Raw genomic sequence first — 17,434 nt, forward strand, 5'->3', positions numbered from 1 at the left:
CCTTCGTCGCTAAAGTGAGACCGGTTCGTTTCGAGGAGGATTATGAAAACGACTCTATTTCCCGGGCGTATCTAGCGAGCGGTCATAGAGCGAATTAACCACAGATCCTGGACATTGTGTACTAGCCGATAGGCAAACAATGAGTTCGAGCGTAGGTATGGCGACAACAGCTTTTCGCCGAGTGAGAGATAGAGACAGAGAAGTGATATTTAACTACGCTGAGACAACGCGACATATCCTCATAGCAGGTACCTGCAATCAAGAGATTGGTCAACGAAATTCGATCGGTGGGTCTCCATTTTACTGACTAGACAGCATGGGGACGTGGACGGTGCAGCGCGCTTTAATGGTAAAAAGATCCGATCGTAAGAGGAGAACGAGCAGTGTGGAACATTGATTACGAAACGTTGATTTGACTCATCTGACGTGATAGTCGCGATAATCGCGTCAGTCTCCACAATCGAACATTCTATAATTCAATCAATTATCCCTCTTTCTCGTTCAACGTCCTTTCTCATACAAGACAGCTACAACCATGCGGTTTAAATGTATCTATACAGACATCATCATAATAGATCTTAATGTAAGCCGTTATCAATTTCTGCGATTATTACATGCACACTATTTCTGTGTGTGAAAAGATAATACAATCCTGTATATAATCTTTCTACCAATAAACGATCGCGCTGCGGAATCTACGATAAAGATTTGGGGAAAAGCGGAGGGCATAGGCGCCGACGCATACTCAAATTGGATCAAATATTTTATTAAATAATTCAAGTTAATTGAGTTAAATTCAATAACAAACAATAACTAGCAAGTCTTAATAAAACAATCCGATTCTCCAGAGTGAAGAAATAAGGGTTGGTCAAAGGGTTGTATTACAATTTTCGTTCCTATAAAAACTGCAACGAGACCAGAGGAGGCTCTTCAGGGGCACTAGTACCGTGGAGCAAGCAAGTTAAACTAAATAAAAGTGCAATACTCGTTCAATTGGCTGATATAAACTGGAAAATGATTATTGCGCGCCGTCGGCGCCTATGACGATGAGTAAGCAGTAGACGGTTATTAGATAGTTACCAATGTGAGTAAGTAAATTGTACGTAGATTATAGGCGTGTGTTAGATGTGAATAAGGTAGGTTTTCCGCTTTAAGTAGACGCTGTTGCGCGCCGGGGAGTTCACCGCTGTGTCGTTACTGGAACATAGCCGGTGCTCGTTTTCACACACGCAAAGGACACACACATACTTTGCCATTAGTTGAACAGCTATGGCAATCCCACGCGCGAACGTCGCACAGAGTGTTCTTTCTCAACCCTTTCTTGCCTGACCGCAACAAAGGTACGTAGAAAGCAATCTGTGCCAAGTTAGCGGGGCAAATGTCAAAATTTATTCTTTTTTTTTCATTTTTACCGTATCTGTTATCATGTTGAATAAATTTTAATTTGAATATAATCGCAACAACGATGTGCATGTTTGTGCATCGACCTTTCAAAATGCATGTCTTCTGGAAGATTGAAAAGTTCATCAGATAGCTTCTCGAATTTTCATGACCGATTATCATTATTGAATCAATTCAAATTTAGCAATTAATTTAACGATTGTTTCTATCTAAAGCGGAAGAAATAAAACAAAATAATCGCGTTTAAAAGCAATTTCAAGCAATTGGGCAACAGAGGGTTGAGAGGATAACTCGCTCTCGCAAAGATGCTGAGAGTGCATCTTCCCCTTGTAGCTTCGAAAGTCAGTTGCACTAATGTTAACGAATTGATTAGTTTTTCGTTTTTGAAGAAGATCAATAGAATTTTTTCCTCCTCTCTACTTCTAATAATTATAGTAAACTGTTTTATGTAAAAAAATAAATCGAATTATTAATTATTTATTATGAACTGATATTATTTTTAACAGAATATCCGCTAGAGACATTATAGAAAAGCTTTCTGATATCTACATTACTGTGAAGAAAAAAAATTATAATAAAAAATTAAGTTTCGTCAGAATAAGCAGAAGTGATTGATAATCTTAATCGGGAGTTTAACAGCCACAATCACAGGTGCAATTGATTCCGGAACAATCATTGCAGTAAATGCATAACTACAACGTTTTCAGCGTAACGAATGACAACAGAATCTGACAAAAAAGATATTTGATCCTTGCGAAGCGTGGGAAGATCATTTGTTACAATATTGCCGGAATATATCATTATAAAAACTTACCTTCGTCGTCGCAGAGATGCATTCTGTCCTGGTAAGACGAACTGACCTCTGGGGATCACCATGCGCGCGTTACCCTGAGCAGGCCGCGAACCCCCGTGCGCCTGCAGTATGCTCAAATGAGCGGCATATCCATCGTACAGTATTGTCGCCATAGCTTGATGCTTCTTGGATACTTTGCCGATGATGAAGATCTGGCTCGGTTTGAGATTTACCGCCGTGTACACGTTAATATCTTTCTCGCTGCCATACGCCTCATGGATTATCATACCGTGCTCCTACATCCAATTGATCATTATTAATTCAGTGTCAAAATTGTATCGTGTAGATTAAAAAAATATGGAGCAGATTGATCATAATTTAATTTATATTCGTTCCAAGATGTAAAAAAGAAAATTTATTACACTTTCTTAATTTTGGATTTAAAAATTGGATTTAAAATATTTTATAACGGATATACTTGTAACGGTACGTTATAGAATGCATTTTTTTATTGGTTGCCAGTATCCATTTGTACAACAATAAACCGGTCCCCTATCATCGTTATAGGTCATTTATTTAAAAAAAATTAAATTCAATAATAATTCATTTGTAGATTCATTTCTATATACTAATTCCATATATTAATTATTAATTAGAAAATAAAAATATTCGTCTAAGAGAATTGATCCCTCATGAATATTTAATCAATTTATCTAGTTCTATTATTAGTTATATATGCTAACTATATAATCCTAGCAAGCTTCGCACAAACCTTCACAAGCTTATTCAAGTAGGCGGCTTTGTGAGCGAGCGGATCCCTGGACAGGCCGTCGGCAAATGAGACGAGACCGTGAGGAAAATTATGCTGCGACAGCCAGGAAACTACTGTCTGTTGTTGCATATCGGGTCTCGCGGTAATATAAATGATGAGGTAACCCAATTCCTGCCAATGCCTACAAGAAATAATGAAGAGCTTTATTTAATGTTCTTGCTATCTTTTTATAAAAGAAAAATATTGTAAATTTGTCAAAATATATATTTTTATAGTTTATTTCTAGATACAACGATATGACATTTTTTTGTTTAAATAAGTCAATTTTTTCTTATCACAAAATATCGAAATAAAAGCTATCACAAAAAATACTTGTAAAATTATTTCTTAATGTTATATAGAAATCAAGTTGAATAATAATAAAGATTTAATCATCAACTATAAACATCTTACATATATATTCAGCAAAAAAACTTTATAATAAAAATTTTTTAATATTTTTGCATTTCACAAAAAAAGTGATAAACGTAATTCGCAGAATTCATCCTAATTTGTCTTTATAATGTATTACCTCACAACGTCGACGGCACCAGCCCAGACTTTCGGATCTTTACCACTCACAGACTTACTGGCGGCAAAAGAACCGTCTATGCTAAAAACCACACATTCAGTTCTCGGCGGTATCACAGCCATGAAAAAATCTACAGATGTATGATCTCCCCTAAAACATAAACGCGCATGCATTCGAATTAAAAAAGTTCAATTTCTCTCGCTAAATAAAGAGCTAATTTATATTAATTACATCTTTAATTGTTTTCATTGATTCATCTGTATTCCAATTTTCATTCGTGTAATATGAAATATTAATTTAAATCTTTCTTGACTAGTGTATTGATTATAATTAATTATAATTATTGGTTACAACTTTAATCCATATGAGTTACAATTTATATTAATATCTATTTTAAAGAGAACAATACGTTACCTTACAATCATCTTTATTGGATAAAGTCCGTAACCTAGCGTTTTGTCATCTGGTATTTTGTAAATTATTCTACCATTCTTATCGGTTACCTCGGTAGAGAGGTATGTCCACTCGCCTGCCGGTGCGTTTTTCATAATATGGATATCAACTTTCTCACCTGCAACATAATGATAAATATTTTCTGTTTACATTTAATATCACATTTTCAACTATTGAACATTTCAACATAAAATTATTAATAATAAATTTAAAATTATTTATTATTATTATGATAAATTTATAAGTAAGTTATAGATTAAACACTAGATTTTGATACTGATTAAGGATTTACAAAGATTAGTTTTAGAAAAATTTTTTTATATTTTATTTGTACCTGTTAAAGTTATCATATCAATAAGACTGTACATAAACCTAGCGACTAATATTTGTGGTACACCTTCCCTCACGATGACATCATTCGCTCTGTGATTGGCAGCAACATTCTGAAATATATCAATGTAAGCAATTTAGCTAAAGAATTTTAAAATACATAACTAAAATTAAAAATTAAGTGTAAATTAATAAAGGAATAAACCTTAATTTTAACGGAGGTACGCTTTTTATTCCATTTTTCTCTGGGTTGACCTGGACGGAAGCAAGTGAGATCTTTTTCCTCGTTGCCGAGCAATGGTGCATCGACTCTGCCCAATTGCCTCAAAATAAACGCAATCACATCCGGAGACTCCCAATAACTAGCGTGGAAGATATGCGGCAATGCGTTCGTAGGAAAATTAGTGAGACCTTCTGGACAATAGAGCGCATAATCTAGTCTTTTGGTACCCCACCACTTTTGCATCACTGAAATAATAAACACTTGTCAGACTATTTAAATATATTTAATATTATACACAATAATTCGCTTTTTAAATAAAAAAAATCGCTTACTTAGAACAACTATCACAAATTTAATCTTGGAATTCGAGCTTCTAGATAAGTCTTTAAACTGTAGATACAGCAAATGAACATAATAAATAATTTCTACTTACTGGCAGACACTGCCTGTAAAGGAACATTATCGATAATGCCTGACATTGTACTTTGAAGTGATATATCGGATAATCTTCTTAAATGCGACATTTGAAAATTGGGAACGTTCAATCCATCAGCGTACAGCTGCGGATTAGTCTGGATAGTCTCCACTGAAATTAAGTTTACAATCTGCGTTAAAATTTTTTTCCTAATATATTTTGCTACAAATCTTGAAAAGTAGAAAATGTAACTTCCGTTTCTATATTTGCATAATTCTATATTTACAATCTTAATATCACTTACGCAAGTGATAAGGTTGGCCATTGCCGAGCGGATACTTTCCATATTCAGCAATATTAACCGGCGCAATTAAGGAAAACCTCGCTGAAATCAAAGGTTCTAATCTCGCGGCCACAGGTTCTGTAGGATGAAACAGATTGTATACTTGGTTGACTAACGGCCTGGGTATGAAGCTATTCCTGTCGCTCGATGCGGTGATCTTTCTGTAAGCGAGGACTAGCGCAAGCGGACTGCCGAACATAAAAAAGTCACCTACTTCGAAGTCCAGCTTGTTGTCACTGTTGAAAATCAATTAAGATTTTCATAATTATGAGTCAATTCTATTAGCATACAATGCATTATATCTAATGAATAAATTGATGATGAGTCGTACTGAAATAGTTTTCATTTTTGTCTTCTTTTCTTAGCTACATTTATCGAGAGGTCATTGATACAATCTTTGTGCTCACCTCGTGCCAGAAGACCTTCTTCGAGGAGATGGCGCAGACAGATGCTTGCCGTCTTCGTTTCCACTATTGTCGTTGCCCTGCTGGCCGGTACCCTCCAGAATGCTATTTTCGCTGCTGTGTCTCGAGTGCTGTGTCGCTCTACATAGGGCATCATAGGTCAAGATCGACCCTACTGAGTCGCTCACAAAGCAGATCTGTCCACTGAAACCTTTACCCTCGTCGCTCTTAATAAAGTCATGGTACACTTGGTTGGCACTCATTACCACACGCGACACTGTGTCTTGATATTCAGAACTTGAGCTCGCTAGAAGCGGAATCGCGCCGATCGGAATGGTATCGTGCGTCACTTGCGGAGCGTCCATGCACGAAGGCGACATGTCGAAGCTGTATGGACTCAGGCTACGCAATGAAATTATAAAATTATACTAACATCCACGAATGATTTGAATGCAAAAAATAGATGATATTACCTTGACAAAATGCCCAAGCCTTCAGTGCAAATAGAAGGACAGGCGACGAATTTAATGGATACGTGGCCGACCATGCTAGGATAATGCTGTCTCATAATGGATTCAAAAGCTCCGCGGAATGTCGTTATATCTGACTTTTTTGCCGTTAAATCAACATTCGCATCTGAAATACAAAAACGTGATTCTGGATCAATACATGCTATATACATATATCGGTAATCTTCTTGATTAATTTTCTTGATAATCTTCTTGATAATCTTCTTGATAATTAAATAAAAGAGTTCATATTTACCTAAAACACTGCCGCCATGTATCACAATAATTAAAACAGTAATTTTACACGGTTGATGCGTAGGAGAATGTTGAGGAGATGCTGGACACGACACGTCGATGCTGGCCGATGTGCTGATCTGTAGTCTCTTACTACTTCGTTCGTTAGTGATACGTTGCAAATAAGAAGGCGAAAATATTGTATCCTCTGAAAAAAGAAAAGTCCTCATCCTTATTGTTATTCTCCGCGGTAGAAGAGAGAAAACGAAGAAAAACTTAATAATTTAAATTTGTTCTACGTTTTACCATATATTTCGAAAATGAAAATAATTTGATACTTAGATGGTAAATAATGCGACGCAAGCTTAATAATATTTATTACATTTACGCTACAAGGATATTTTTTTAAATACATATTAACCTTGCTCGTTTGCCGCAGATGGTGTCCGCACGCTCGTATCCTCCCCTTCTGCTAGAAGATCCAAAGAACTCCATTTAGCTAATGAAGAGCTATCTTCAAAGTCCTCTGTGTAATCAGAAACGTTAACACTGCTTATGCAATGTGACTTTTTCCAGATTAATCATATATGTTTTGAAACAGGACTCGCAATAATATATGAATCGAAATATAAAATGTAAAATATAATATTTCAAAGAAAATGATCTCACAAACAATAACAATTTTAACAATATTTGCCTAATAATTTACAATGTAAATAAAAATTCAATTGCAATTATATAGATTGTTCAAATTCTAGATTATATAGAAATCGTTTCGCATATATTACTCCATCTAATGCAATACCTATCTATAGTGAAACTCTATCTAACGTAAGCAAAACGAATTAATTTTCGTTAACACTAATCTGTTAAATCTCTTTACTACGTAGCCATGCTGTCGCATGCCGCATGTGAGCTTTCCGCGAATTTTCATGCTCGAGTCTAATCTTAGTCGCATGTCACGCTAAAAGATGCAAATATTGTATGTGCCAAACAGCTCGATTTATCGTATCGTTTACAGCGTCTACGCGTATTTTAAGGCCATTCTTTAGTTCTGTAGAAATGACATGTGTGTGACAGTTCTCTTTCTTTTTCTATCTTTTCCTTTTTTTTCTTCCTTTTTCCTTCACAACTTATCTCGCTTATTACTTAATCACTCTACGTGTCCTACCTTTGCGTATAACAGGTATAATGAACCCAGCTGCAGTATGGGGGTGCGACATAAAAAACAAAGAGGATACACATAAAAACGCAGCACATGCTGTTGCTTCTACTTGAGTTATCAATGCATTGTTGCAAAACACACTTCTTTCGCATGATTCATAACAATTAACAAAGAACATCCTTATAAGACTTATCAGTATTAGTATCACCAGATTACAGAAAATGTTCTTTATCCCAATAGAAATTATACGTATACTATACAGAAATATCTTGAATACAGAATGTCAGATATTTTTAAATAATACAATGTCTGAAGAATTCGCAATAGATATTTCTTTGAAAATTTTCTCAATGTTATTATTTATTCCATGTTAATTAATTTTAACATTAATGACTAATTGATATTCAATAGCTCTTTAAACTCTTTAAAATATTCAATTCATTTGTCTTTTAAATATATTTTTTTCTTAAACTAATCAGATTCGACATTTATAACGTCATCTTATTATTAAATCTTTTATTGATTTATTAAGACTCATTATGTGTGGAAAGCAGCGTGTCATAGAATTATCATCTTGCTATTATTTATTATGAGTCGTGTTAATGCGGTTTTTTCTAGATTATCACAGGCATGCTATACATACGCATGTGTCGTAATAGTCTTACCCTGACAATCGAAGAACTCGTCGTCGCTGCCGGATTCGGACTCCCTGACGATGCTTTCCAGCCTCCAATTTGCGAGCTGAATGTCGAAGTTCTTATTCGAATTTGGCGAAGGCATGTTGTTCTTTGTCCACTTCTTCTTCATCTTTTCACCGGCCGCATTTCTACAACGCAGTTCACTTTTAGGTCAATTAATTTGTTAATACATTATTGACCAGAGACGTATTAGCTCGTCTTTTGTTACCAAACGTTACTGACTGGTGACAAGTTCTCTCATTTGTATATTCAGAATTAAATCGTAATTGTTAGAACTTAAAATTGAAAATTTTATTGTAGTATTTATGATTGTATTTATGATTGTATTTATCCTTTACTTTCTATTGTAGTTTGTTTTTTTTTTCAAGCCTTTGATGCATTACAAATAAAATTTTATATGCTTGTACGAAAAATAATCGGTCACAGACCGTTAATCTCTGCAAAATGTTCGATCAATAATGTGTTAATTCAATCATATACTAAATGGAATCTAATAAATCGTATCTGCATTAATAATACTATTATTATCACATTATTATTCTCTAGAATTTTATTTAATTCTTTATGACAGTTAGTCTCTGTCAAAACTACAAACTACTAACGTCACAATTATAATAGACACAATTATTCGTTATTATCTTATCATTTTAAGAGAATAATAGCGTCGGTATTCACAGTCGGTTCTTATTTCCATACTGTCTTAAGTATTTCTTAAGATGTTAATACGACTCTGTGATTGGTTTATGATTGGATATTATCTTACAATTTACAATTAAAGCTTATAAAACAGTCCTAAATATAAACGTGACAATGAACACCGGCCAATGAATATTACCTGGTATATATATATATATATATACATAATGACGGCATAAACAAATTCTATCATAAATTATATGCTTTATAGTCAATAGATACAAAAATATTAAACAAGTACGTCGAATAATATTTTTATAGTTATATAAAATCATTTTCCTGAAAAGCTATCATATATAATAAATGATTAGATGAAAAATTTGTTTTGCATCTTTAATTCGTTGTCAGGAAAAATCGTCTTTTCACTGAGATAATTGCACCACGATTTAGCGAAAGTCAATTAAATCTTTGTGAAAACAAAATCTTGATTATAGAAGAAATAAGTTTATTCATCGGCACAACTGTGAAGGCATTCTGCGTGAAGCAAAATAAGGGCAGAATAATCTTACTTGATCTCATCCAAATCGATCGGCGAATCCTCGGGACTAATCTCGCCCTCGGAACTGGCCGCTGTATTGATGATGGGAATGTCGGATGGCTTCCTGACAGACGGTGGACTCTGCACCTCTTCGTCCTTCTCGATACTGCCCAGGGTGGCCGCCAGCGTCTTGGCTACCGCCGACTCCTCCGACGTCATCGTCGCGTTCGCCGGTGTCGCCGTTGTCATCGTGATCGACGTCGTTGTCGTTGTCGCCGTCGCGTTCGCTTTCCGAGTTTCGCCGTCCTCGAGCTCGTCCTCTGAGTCACCGAGACCCATCTTCCGCTGCAGCGCCAATTGCGTCTGCCGCTCGATCTCCCTGATATCTTCCATCGTTAGACCGTTCCACTCGTCCTGCCAAGCCCAGGCCTGCCTGTGCGCCCGCACCATTGTCTTCCGCAGAGCTGGAACCGACCTTAATACGTTTCACGCACGGCCGACCGGGTGCACCGGTTAAAATTAACCCTTTCGATCACGACCTCTTGTGTGTTACGGAAAGAAAGAAGCTATTCCAGTATCGGCAAACGGCAACGCCCGATATCGCGAATATAAAAATAATAGCACGAATTGATAATGAAATAAATTATAATTCTGTTAATTCGAGACGAGATAATAAGTCTTTATACATTAAAATCTATTTTTATTTCTCGGACGCTTCGACTTTGATCAACGAGTAAACATAAGCTAAAATATCTAAATTAAAGTGTTTGTAATTAAAAAGTATAAAATAATATTGGAGATAATAATAGATTTAGAATTCTAATACATTTGAATTAACTTTTTCTTGATGAGTATTTAAACATAACAATTTAATTCACGATTAGTTTTTAATTTAAAATAATCTAAATTAAAAGATTTTTAACAATTGATATTCATGATCGAAAGAGTTAACCCTTTAGCTGCCGGGCTCTTTGCATAAAAATTGATATCATGTTAAATTTGACAAACTCAAATCAAAGCGTCGTTATTCATAAAAAAGCGAAAAATAGATAAATACGTAAGTTACAATGTACAGAATGCTTCAGAGTGCAAATTCTTTTCAGTTGTTTTTTTAGTAAATAGTTACTTCGCAATCTAGCTTTTATAACTATTTGCTTCCTAATTAATTTAACTTTAAATACCATTCTATACAAATTTAAAATGTTTCTACACTCACACAATGTTGAAGAAATTCTTTTTGACTCGTTAATTCCAACAAAATGCACAACTTTTAACAAAGGCACTCTGTGTACCGAACGCGTGAATTCTTAATTCGCGTTACGGAGAAACGTACTTAACTGGCAAGGTTGTAGTTTTTCCAATTTTGTTTCAGTTCTGTGTTACAAAGAAAAGAGCATGCGATATCTTTACTCAGAATTGTCAGAAAGAACGATCTCATTTCTGGGAAATACTTAACCTTCCCAAATCTAACCCGATGAAGAAGAAACGATTCCGCTCCAGATAAAAATGTCAAAATACCCGGCATCCAAAGGGCAAGATAGGGCAAAGAGGTGAGCACGTAACGGTACTAACCTACGTCGTGTATGAACTTTTCTAATTTCGTTTGCATGCCCCAATAATGGAACTCTACTCGGCATAGCTTGTACGCGCACATTAGTGACTTTCCCGACGGCGTTGGCTGTTGCTTTCCCTAGCGAGAGAATCGCTAATGTATCAACGGTGAAACTACTTAAGCGGATAGGTGTAAAAATACTTCGAAAGAAATAGAGAGAGTGAGAAAAATAGGGGATGTATACTTCCACATCGGCCCAATAATCCTCCAGCCATGTATCCTCCAGCGGGCCTCTTCCGGTCTTCTCCGACACGTACAGCTTGGGATCCTCCTCCTTCACGTAGTCGGCCCCATACGGCTGATCCTTGACAATGTCGATTATATCTTGGAAACAAATTATTGCGGAGTCAATCGGAGTAAATATGACATCGTGTTATTTCTTAATTATTAAAGTCAACAATCGTTTATTGCCTTATAGAGCAATGATAAGAAATCCCTTTAATACTCGGAAAATAAAATTAACACATTTCGTGCCGCGTCAGTTTTATTTCTATTTATATATTTATTATAATAATTAAATAATATCAATAATATGTATTTCATAATGGTTAAAAAAATGCAAAAATTATTATTATAAAGAAAAAAGCTTAAAATACCAATATTATATCATATGTCGTAATTACCCACGCACGACACAAAATTCTTTTACAATTCCGTTTCTTTTTATAGCCAAAATGTCAAACGGCTTGAATGGAAAATCTGGTGACCCCCACGCAGCACGGATTGTGTTAACTGATCCGAATTCAAACAGATAGAGACAAACAATGAGCGTTCATCTATAGTAATACACAAAAACGTACACAAATTACAACAAATAGTTTCATCGAGAAATCTATTTGAAAAATATTACGAAATTCGTCCCATTGTTACGACGAACATTTATATTAACAAAGTTCACGGTATTTTTGTTTTCAGGTTCAATCAGAATTCTACATCGCTGTTAGATGGCACGTCATTCCGTCTAATCTAATCTCCTCTTTACCCACGATCCTGTTTCTGTAATCACTGCCGGTGAGATTGAAAACGTTTTCCTGGTGACCGTCGTCTGGAAAGTAGTAAGTTTCAATCTCGACGGAGAATTTTCCCACGAACGGGCATGTGTAGCGAGTCTTGGTGTACGGATAGGCATTCCATGCTTCCTCCTTGGCGATCAACGCCGACTTGGGCAAAAGACTTTTGAACCAGCCCGGCAGGTGACTGCCCACGTGATAGATTTTGTGTGTGTACTGCCCGTTACCGCCTGGTCCGTTGCTGTACGGCTCGTTCTCGATTATCTCCACGCCGCTACCGGCACCCTTGCTCTCCTCCCGAGATTTTTTCTGCACAAAGCGAACGGTTATTGATCACTTAAGAAGCATTCATCGTCGACTATAAAATCTTTATCCTTATCTTTATCGATGAAAGAACAGTCGCTGTTGCACAGGCATACTCTCACAGTAAGGACACAAATAGGAAAAAACAATAAAAAAAAAGAAAGAAAAAGGATAAGATAGACGCGCATGCAAAATAATTACAAAAGACAAAAAACGTAATGTAACGTCGACAAGATCGGATAGCGAGTGTTTCAACGTATGATGTGTTTTATGCGAGAGAAATTAATTCACATTAGAATTAGTATTGATCAGTAATACACAATTCATTACGGTTAATATGCATCAATAATAATTGACAACTAATATTTGATATGAGTCTGTATCATGAAATCAAACGTACACAAATAAACTCAGCAGAAAATAGACAAATCAGAATAAATCAAACTTCTAAAAAAAGAAATCAGGGATTTACGGTTCCGTCTAAAATAAACTCTCTATAATTCACGCCTAGTTTTCGATCGTAGAAACTAAGTGCTTAGAGATTCGTGTGAAATACGAAAAACGTTTAAGACGTGTGAAATATAAAGAATCTCGATTAATGATAAATAAATCGGAATTAAATCGCTGCTGTTCTTTTTTGCGAAGCGTGCACACAGAAAAATATCATTCTGTTGCTAAGAAAAATAATTATCTACTCAATTTACTTTCCTTTTAACGGTTATCTTTAACAAAGAAAGTATTCTTTAACAAAGAATATTTTCTTGATAATAAACTTAAAATGTAATTATTACAAATTTTAAAAACACTTATTATTATATACTCAAAAGAATTTTTTTAAGAATATTATAAAATTGATTGAAGAAGCGATTTTATATGTAATAAGCAAATCGAATTTGTTTTAATTTAATAATCTTGATTGAAGTATTAAACTCACTAGGATTCAAAATATATTTTGAATAAATTTACTGATGCTTGTAATGAATTTATGATAGGTTTATGGATATATAAAGTTTTTGAAATACTTGAAACAAGTAATTATTACTTGCACACAATATGTACTTTCCTGTGTATGTGTCGATGCTACAAGCTAATTGCGATAATTACCGCTATCATGTACAGCTGAGCGATTCGATACTCCTCTACCGTGAGAGGCAACGGTATGCGATACTCCTTGATCAACATTTTGTCGGAGCCTGTCCTGTATCACCCGTGCATCTTCGCAAAGTGCATCTCCCCTTCAGAGATACTGGACGCCGCCGCGTTCGACGTCTTCGCTACATCTCGAGAGGTTTTTCTCACCGAGGATCACGAGTGATGTCTCCATTTTGCGTCGTTAAGTATAATCTTCTGCAATGGAAGAAAGAAGATATCTCCATATCGCGTTACATCGGACGGTTTGAATTTAAAGTACCCAAGCACTACGATTGCTTCACGGATAGTATTCGAGAACCCTCCGATTTCACACGCTCATATCACATAATAACGATCTTGATGCAATCTCGAGGATAGTGGAACCCGCTTGGAAAAAGGCCGACGAAAAATAAATAAGTATAGGGAAAAATGAAAGGCAAATACGAAAGAAAATAATTTCTTCTTTAAGGAAGTTACGCGGTTTACGAGTTGCCTTGATACATCATTAAATGCCAATGTTTCATAAACATTGCAGTTCATTTCATCAGAGCGAAAAGCAACCTGATAATCTCGCACTGATGAAGTGAACTGTAACGTTCACATTGATACTCAATGATATAAATATTTAAGATACGGAGATAACCCATAAATTTCCTTGAAGAAAATACCCGTGGAAGCCTCAAAAGTATTATCAATAATTTATCTTCTATCGTCTATACCGAGAAAAATAATTGGTTGGATTAATTGAAATTCTGGTTGAAAATGGATGAATCAGAATTTCCTCGTTAAATCTTACAATTATATAATAGAATATTAATTGTGATAATCAGAATTATGATTGATGTAATCAAAATTTTCCGTTTCGTTCATTTTTAACCAAACATTTTTCTCAATATATTGTCTATTCTGTATTCTTACAAACGTCGTACTTCATGACAATTCGACAATAATATCGACATATTGATAAATACTGCCGATGAAACAATCGTGTAACAAAAGTATATTCTTTCAACTGTGAGAAACTGGGTTGTATAATTAAAGGATAGTTTAAAATGAGGCATGCGACTTTAATAACCAACTCGTTCATTTAAAAAAAATATAAAAAATGAAGAGAGAGAAACTTAATAGGCATCGAGAATTTCTGTTATTATACCCGAGCTGTACGCTGCTGGAATTTTTTTGATTAATTAAGTTCTTTAATAGCTCGTCTTGACTGCAGGATTCGCGTTGTGGTGAACGTTAACCACGTCGATCGTATCGCAAGCTGCTGCTCGAGCTCAGCGATACGTAAATATCGCATCCTTTTTGACGCGATATTTACTGTGCCGGAAATATTCGTAATACCGGTGCTTAATCATAGTTAAAAGTAGCCATTAATAATCAACGCGGACAATATAAATCCGTATCTAAAATATAAAAGATTTAAGTCTGCGTAACTGAGTTTTTATCAATGCATTTAGTAAACAATACCTGTTTATGCAAATATATCGCTATTATACAGGTGAATGTAGCCTTGGTGCATAAATGATTTGCCAAACAAAATAATAATTGTGTGCAGCATTGAATAATGAATTAATGTTCACACATATTTCCAATGCTAAATCAAGAATTGTTAATTATATTGTCAATATTTAATTACAAGTCATATAAATTATCATTTTAATATTTTTATTCTTTTATTTCCTTTATTTAAAATTATATGTATACCACATTCTGAGGCAAACGTTTCTTAAAAATATCACTGCATATTTCAAGTACATTACTATTTGTATAAATTTGAACAGAAAGACAATTTAAAGTTAAAGTTATTCCTAATTTTGCGCGAAAAATATTGCTTTATGAAAATCGTCAGTACCGTTGATTTCCAGCGAATAATTCGCGATAGGAAACAACCGCGTTCTCGCATCCAGACAGAAGCAATAAACAAAACGGTACGCAAAATGTTTATTTATACGCGAGTCAGCCCCTGCGTGCGAAATTAGCAGCCGGCAATTACGCGGTACAGATCGACTCGCTGCAAAATTCGTATTCTGTATTCATGAAATTAGCGCTCCTGTAAACACATACCCACGCACGCATGTACACCCATGCACGTATATACACCCACCCACAAACAAAATTGCAAACTTTAATCGCCGTGCTGTGAGTTCCGTACAAATGCACGTTTACTCTGTGCGAGCGTGAGAGCAGTAGATATCGATGATAACGTCGGACGTACCATTCACGACACACCAACAACGCACGGCGCAGTTTCCGGAGTATAGATACTTTCGGGTTTTTACATCTTCCCCGTGTCCCGATTAAAATTCACATCGCGGAGGTACACGGAATCTGGACGCGGGAACACGCGTGTCACTCCGTCACTCTAATTCGGAGAAATTTGCGACTACGTTTGCTGAACGATTAATCCTTTAATCGCTAAATTCATTCGTCGCTTCACTCAAGCGCGAAAAATTGCAAAGGGAATTCAATTTGTGTAGCTTCTGCACGCGAGTTTCAGTGAACGAGTTCGATTTTTACTTCAAAAACAGTTTTCTGTTAAATCATTTTAATTGTACATAAAAAAATAAATCAATAAAAAATAACTTACGTATAATTGTATACGTATATAGTATGCAATACATATAACATTTTCAGAAATAAAGCGTTAAAATTATTATTAATTAAAACAAAATTGTTAATTTGATCAGAAATAAGTTTTAAATGAACGATAAATGAAATGTGAAACAGATTATTGTAGTTAATAAAAAATCTTAGTAAATATAATCCCTTTAAATATAAATTATTTTTACAACAATAAATTAATGTACATTATCGTGTTATGTTTATTACGATCCTTTTTCGAAACTGTAAAGGGTATACCATTACTTTTCACAGAAGTAACAGTACCGCGACGATGTACATAAACTCAAGAATTGTTTTAAATCTCAACATCAAAGAAAATAAAGAAAGATACATAAAAATCATACGCGTTGCCATCAATTAAGAAACATATTCATGCATTTCTTTTTATACTGTACGAGTTCACGTCGATTCGATTAAGAGGAAGGAACGTACGAAAGCTTTTGACAAAAAAAGCGGGCAGCCTAAATTACCGATAAAAGGGTTAAACAATGACGTCAATGATGCGAATGATGTCACAGTGGGGACGGCGAGAGCGCGATTAAAGGGTACTAAGGGGGGCGGCTTGACGACGATGGGGCTAAGTGACAGCGAGAGACACACACAAACACACAACACGCGGACACGGCGACGCGTCGCCACCGACTGACGGTGGTCGGTGGATGGAAGCGGAGGAGGCTGCTCGATTGGCGGCGCGATCGCACGCGCGACTCGTCGAACCCGCGAAATCGTTGCCGGCCAATCGGAGCTCGCACCTCGCGACCCGACGAGCCCGCGGGCAGGGCCGTAAATTAAACGGCGCCAATGAACAAACATGTTATTTTACAACAAAGAACTCGCACGCGTACACCGCCGTAGTTTACGCACGTCACATGGGTGAAGAGATTTACATATTGGTGGTCCAGGCGGTGACCATCTCTTTTCTCCCTCAATTATGAAAAGATTTAAAAGACTCGTTTATGTACTGCAACAGTATCGTTGTAAGATACGTGGATCTTTTAAATTTTGCATTTGCATGCTTTTACATTTTACACGATGCATTACCAGTGCACTTTTATATCGTAATGTATCGCGATATAAAAGTGTACTAGTAATATCTCTCGTATAAGAACGAATATAATATTGCAAAAGCAATTTGCTGAAGAATTCTCCATAAAGGATCGCTTCTCGCAATCGCGTAATGACGTTGAAAAGATTAATCCCAAAGATCACCAAGATTTATCTCCAAATAATGTGAAAGACAATCGACACATTTACAGATCTCGTATGCG

The 17,434-nt window shown here is 35.6% G+C and overlaps 1 protein-coding gene across 9 annotated transcripts in view; it reads right to left on the minus strand.

The window, feature by feature from the left end:
• Nucleotides 1-17,434, minus strand: part of rdgB (retinal degeneration B) — a 33,513-nt gene that overhangs the window by 4,127 nt on the left and 11,952 nt on the right. The window contains exons 2-21 of one of the 9 annotated variants that reach the window (XR_001937041.1): nucleotides 13,515-13,757; nucleotides 12,080-12,416; nucleotides 11,282-11,421; nucleotides 11,058-11,175; nucleotides 9,517-9,949; nucleotides 8,279-8,439; nucleotides 6,870-6,974; nucleotides 6,471-6,656; nucleotides 6,179-6,341; nucleotides 5,709-6,107; nucleotides 5,263-5,537; nucleotides 4,977-5,129; nucleotides 4,526-4,788; nucleotides 4,325-4,433; nucleotides 3,952-4,108; nucleotides 3,538-3,687; nucleotides 2,967-3,147; nucleotides 2,216-2,490; nucleotides 1,081-1,197; nucleotides 2-252 (exon numbers count right to left, since the gene is read on the minus strand). Coding sequence is in view for 7 of the 9 variants with exons in the window: in XM_018462425.1 (XP_018317927.1) it covers nucleotides 2,216-2,490; nucleotides 2,967-3,147; nucleotides 3,538-3,687; nucleotides 3,952-4,108; nucleotides 4,325-4,433; nucleotides 4,526-4,788; nucleotides 4,977-5,129; nucleotides 5,263-5,537; nucleotides 5,709-6,107; nucleotides 6,179-6,341; nucleotides 6,471-6,656; nucleotides 6,870-6,974; nucleotides 7,620-7,649; nucleotides 8,279-8,439; nucleotides 9,517-9,949; nucleotides 11,058-11,175; nucleotides 11,282-11,421; nucleotides 12,080-12,416; nucleotides 13,515-13,592 (3,713 nt within the window). In the remaining 2 variants the exon portion in view is untranslated. Of the gene's footprint in view, nucleotide 1; nucleotides 253-1,080; nucleotides 1,198-2,215; nucleotides 2,491-2,966; nucleotides 3,148-3,537; nucleotides 3,688-3,951; nucleotides 4,109-4,324; nucleotides 4,434-4,525; nucleotides 4,789-4,976; nucleotides 5,130-5,262; nucleotides 5,538-5,708; nucleotides 6,108-6,178; nucleotides 6,342-6,470; nucleotides 6,657-6,869; nucleotides 6,975-7,619; nucleotides 7,650-8,278; nucleotides 8,440-9,516; nucleotides 9,950-11,057; nucleotides 11,176-11,281; nucleotides 11,422-12,079; nucleotides 12,417-13,514; nucleotides 13,758-16,636; nucleotides 16,796-17,434 lie in introns of those variants that run through there. The other 8 variants (XM_018462425.1, XR_001937042.1, XM_018462422.1 and 5 more) reach the window with 8 other exon arrangements.

The sequence above is a fragment of the Mycetomoellerius zeteki genome, unplaced genomic scaffold (assembly GCF_001594055.1).
Source record: "Mycetomoellerius zeteki isolate Tzet28-1 unplaced genomic scaffold, Tzet1.0 scaffold140, whole genome shotgun sequence".
NCBI lineage: Eukaryota > Metazoa > Arthropoda > Insecta > Hymenoptera > Formicidae > Mycetomoellerius > Mycetomoellerius zeteki.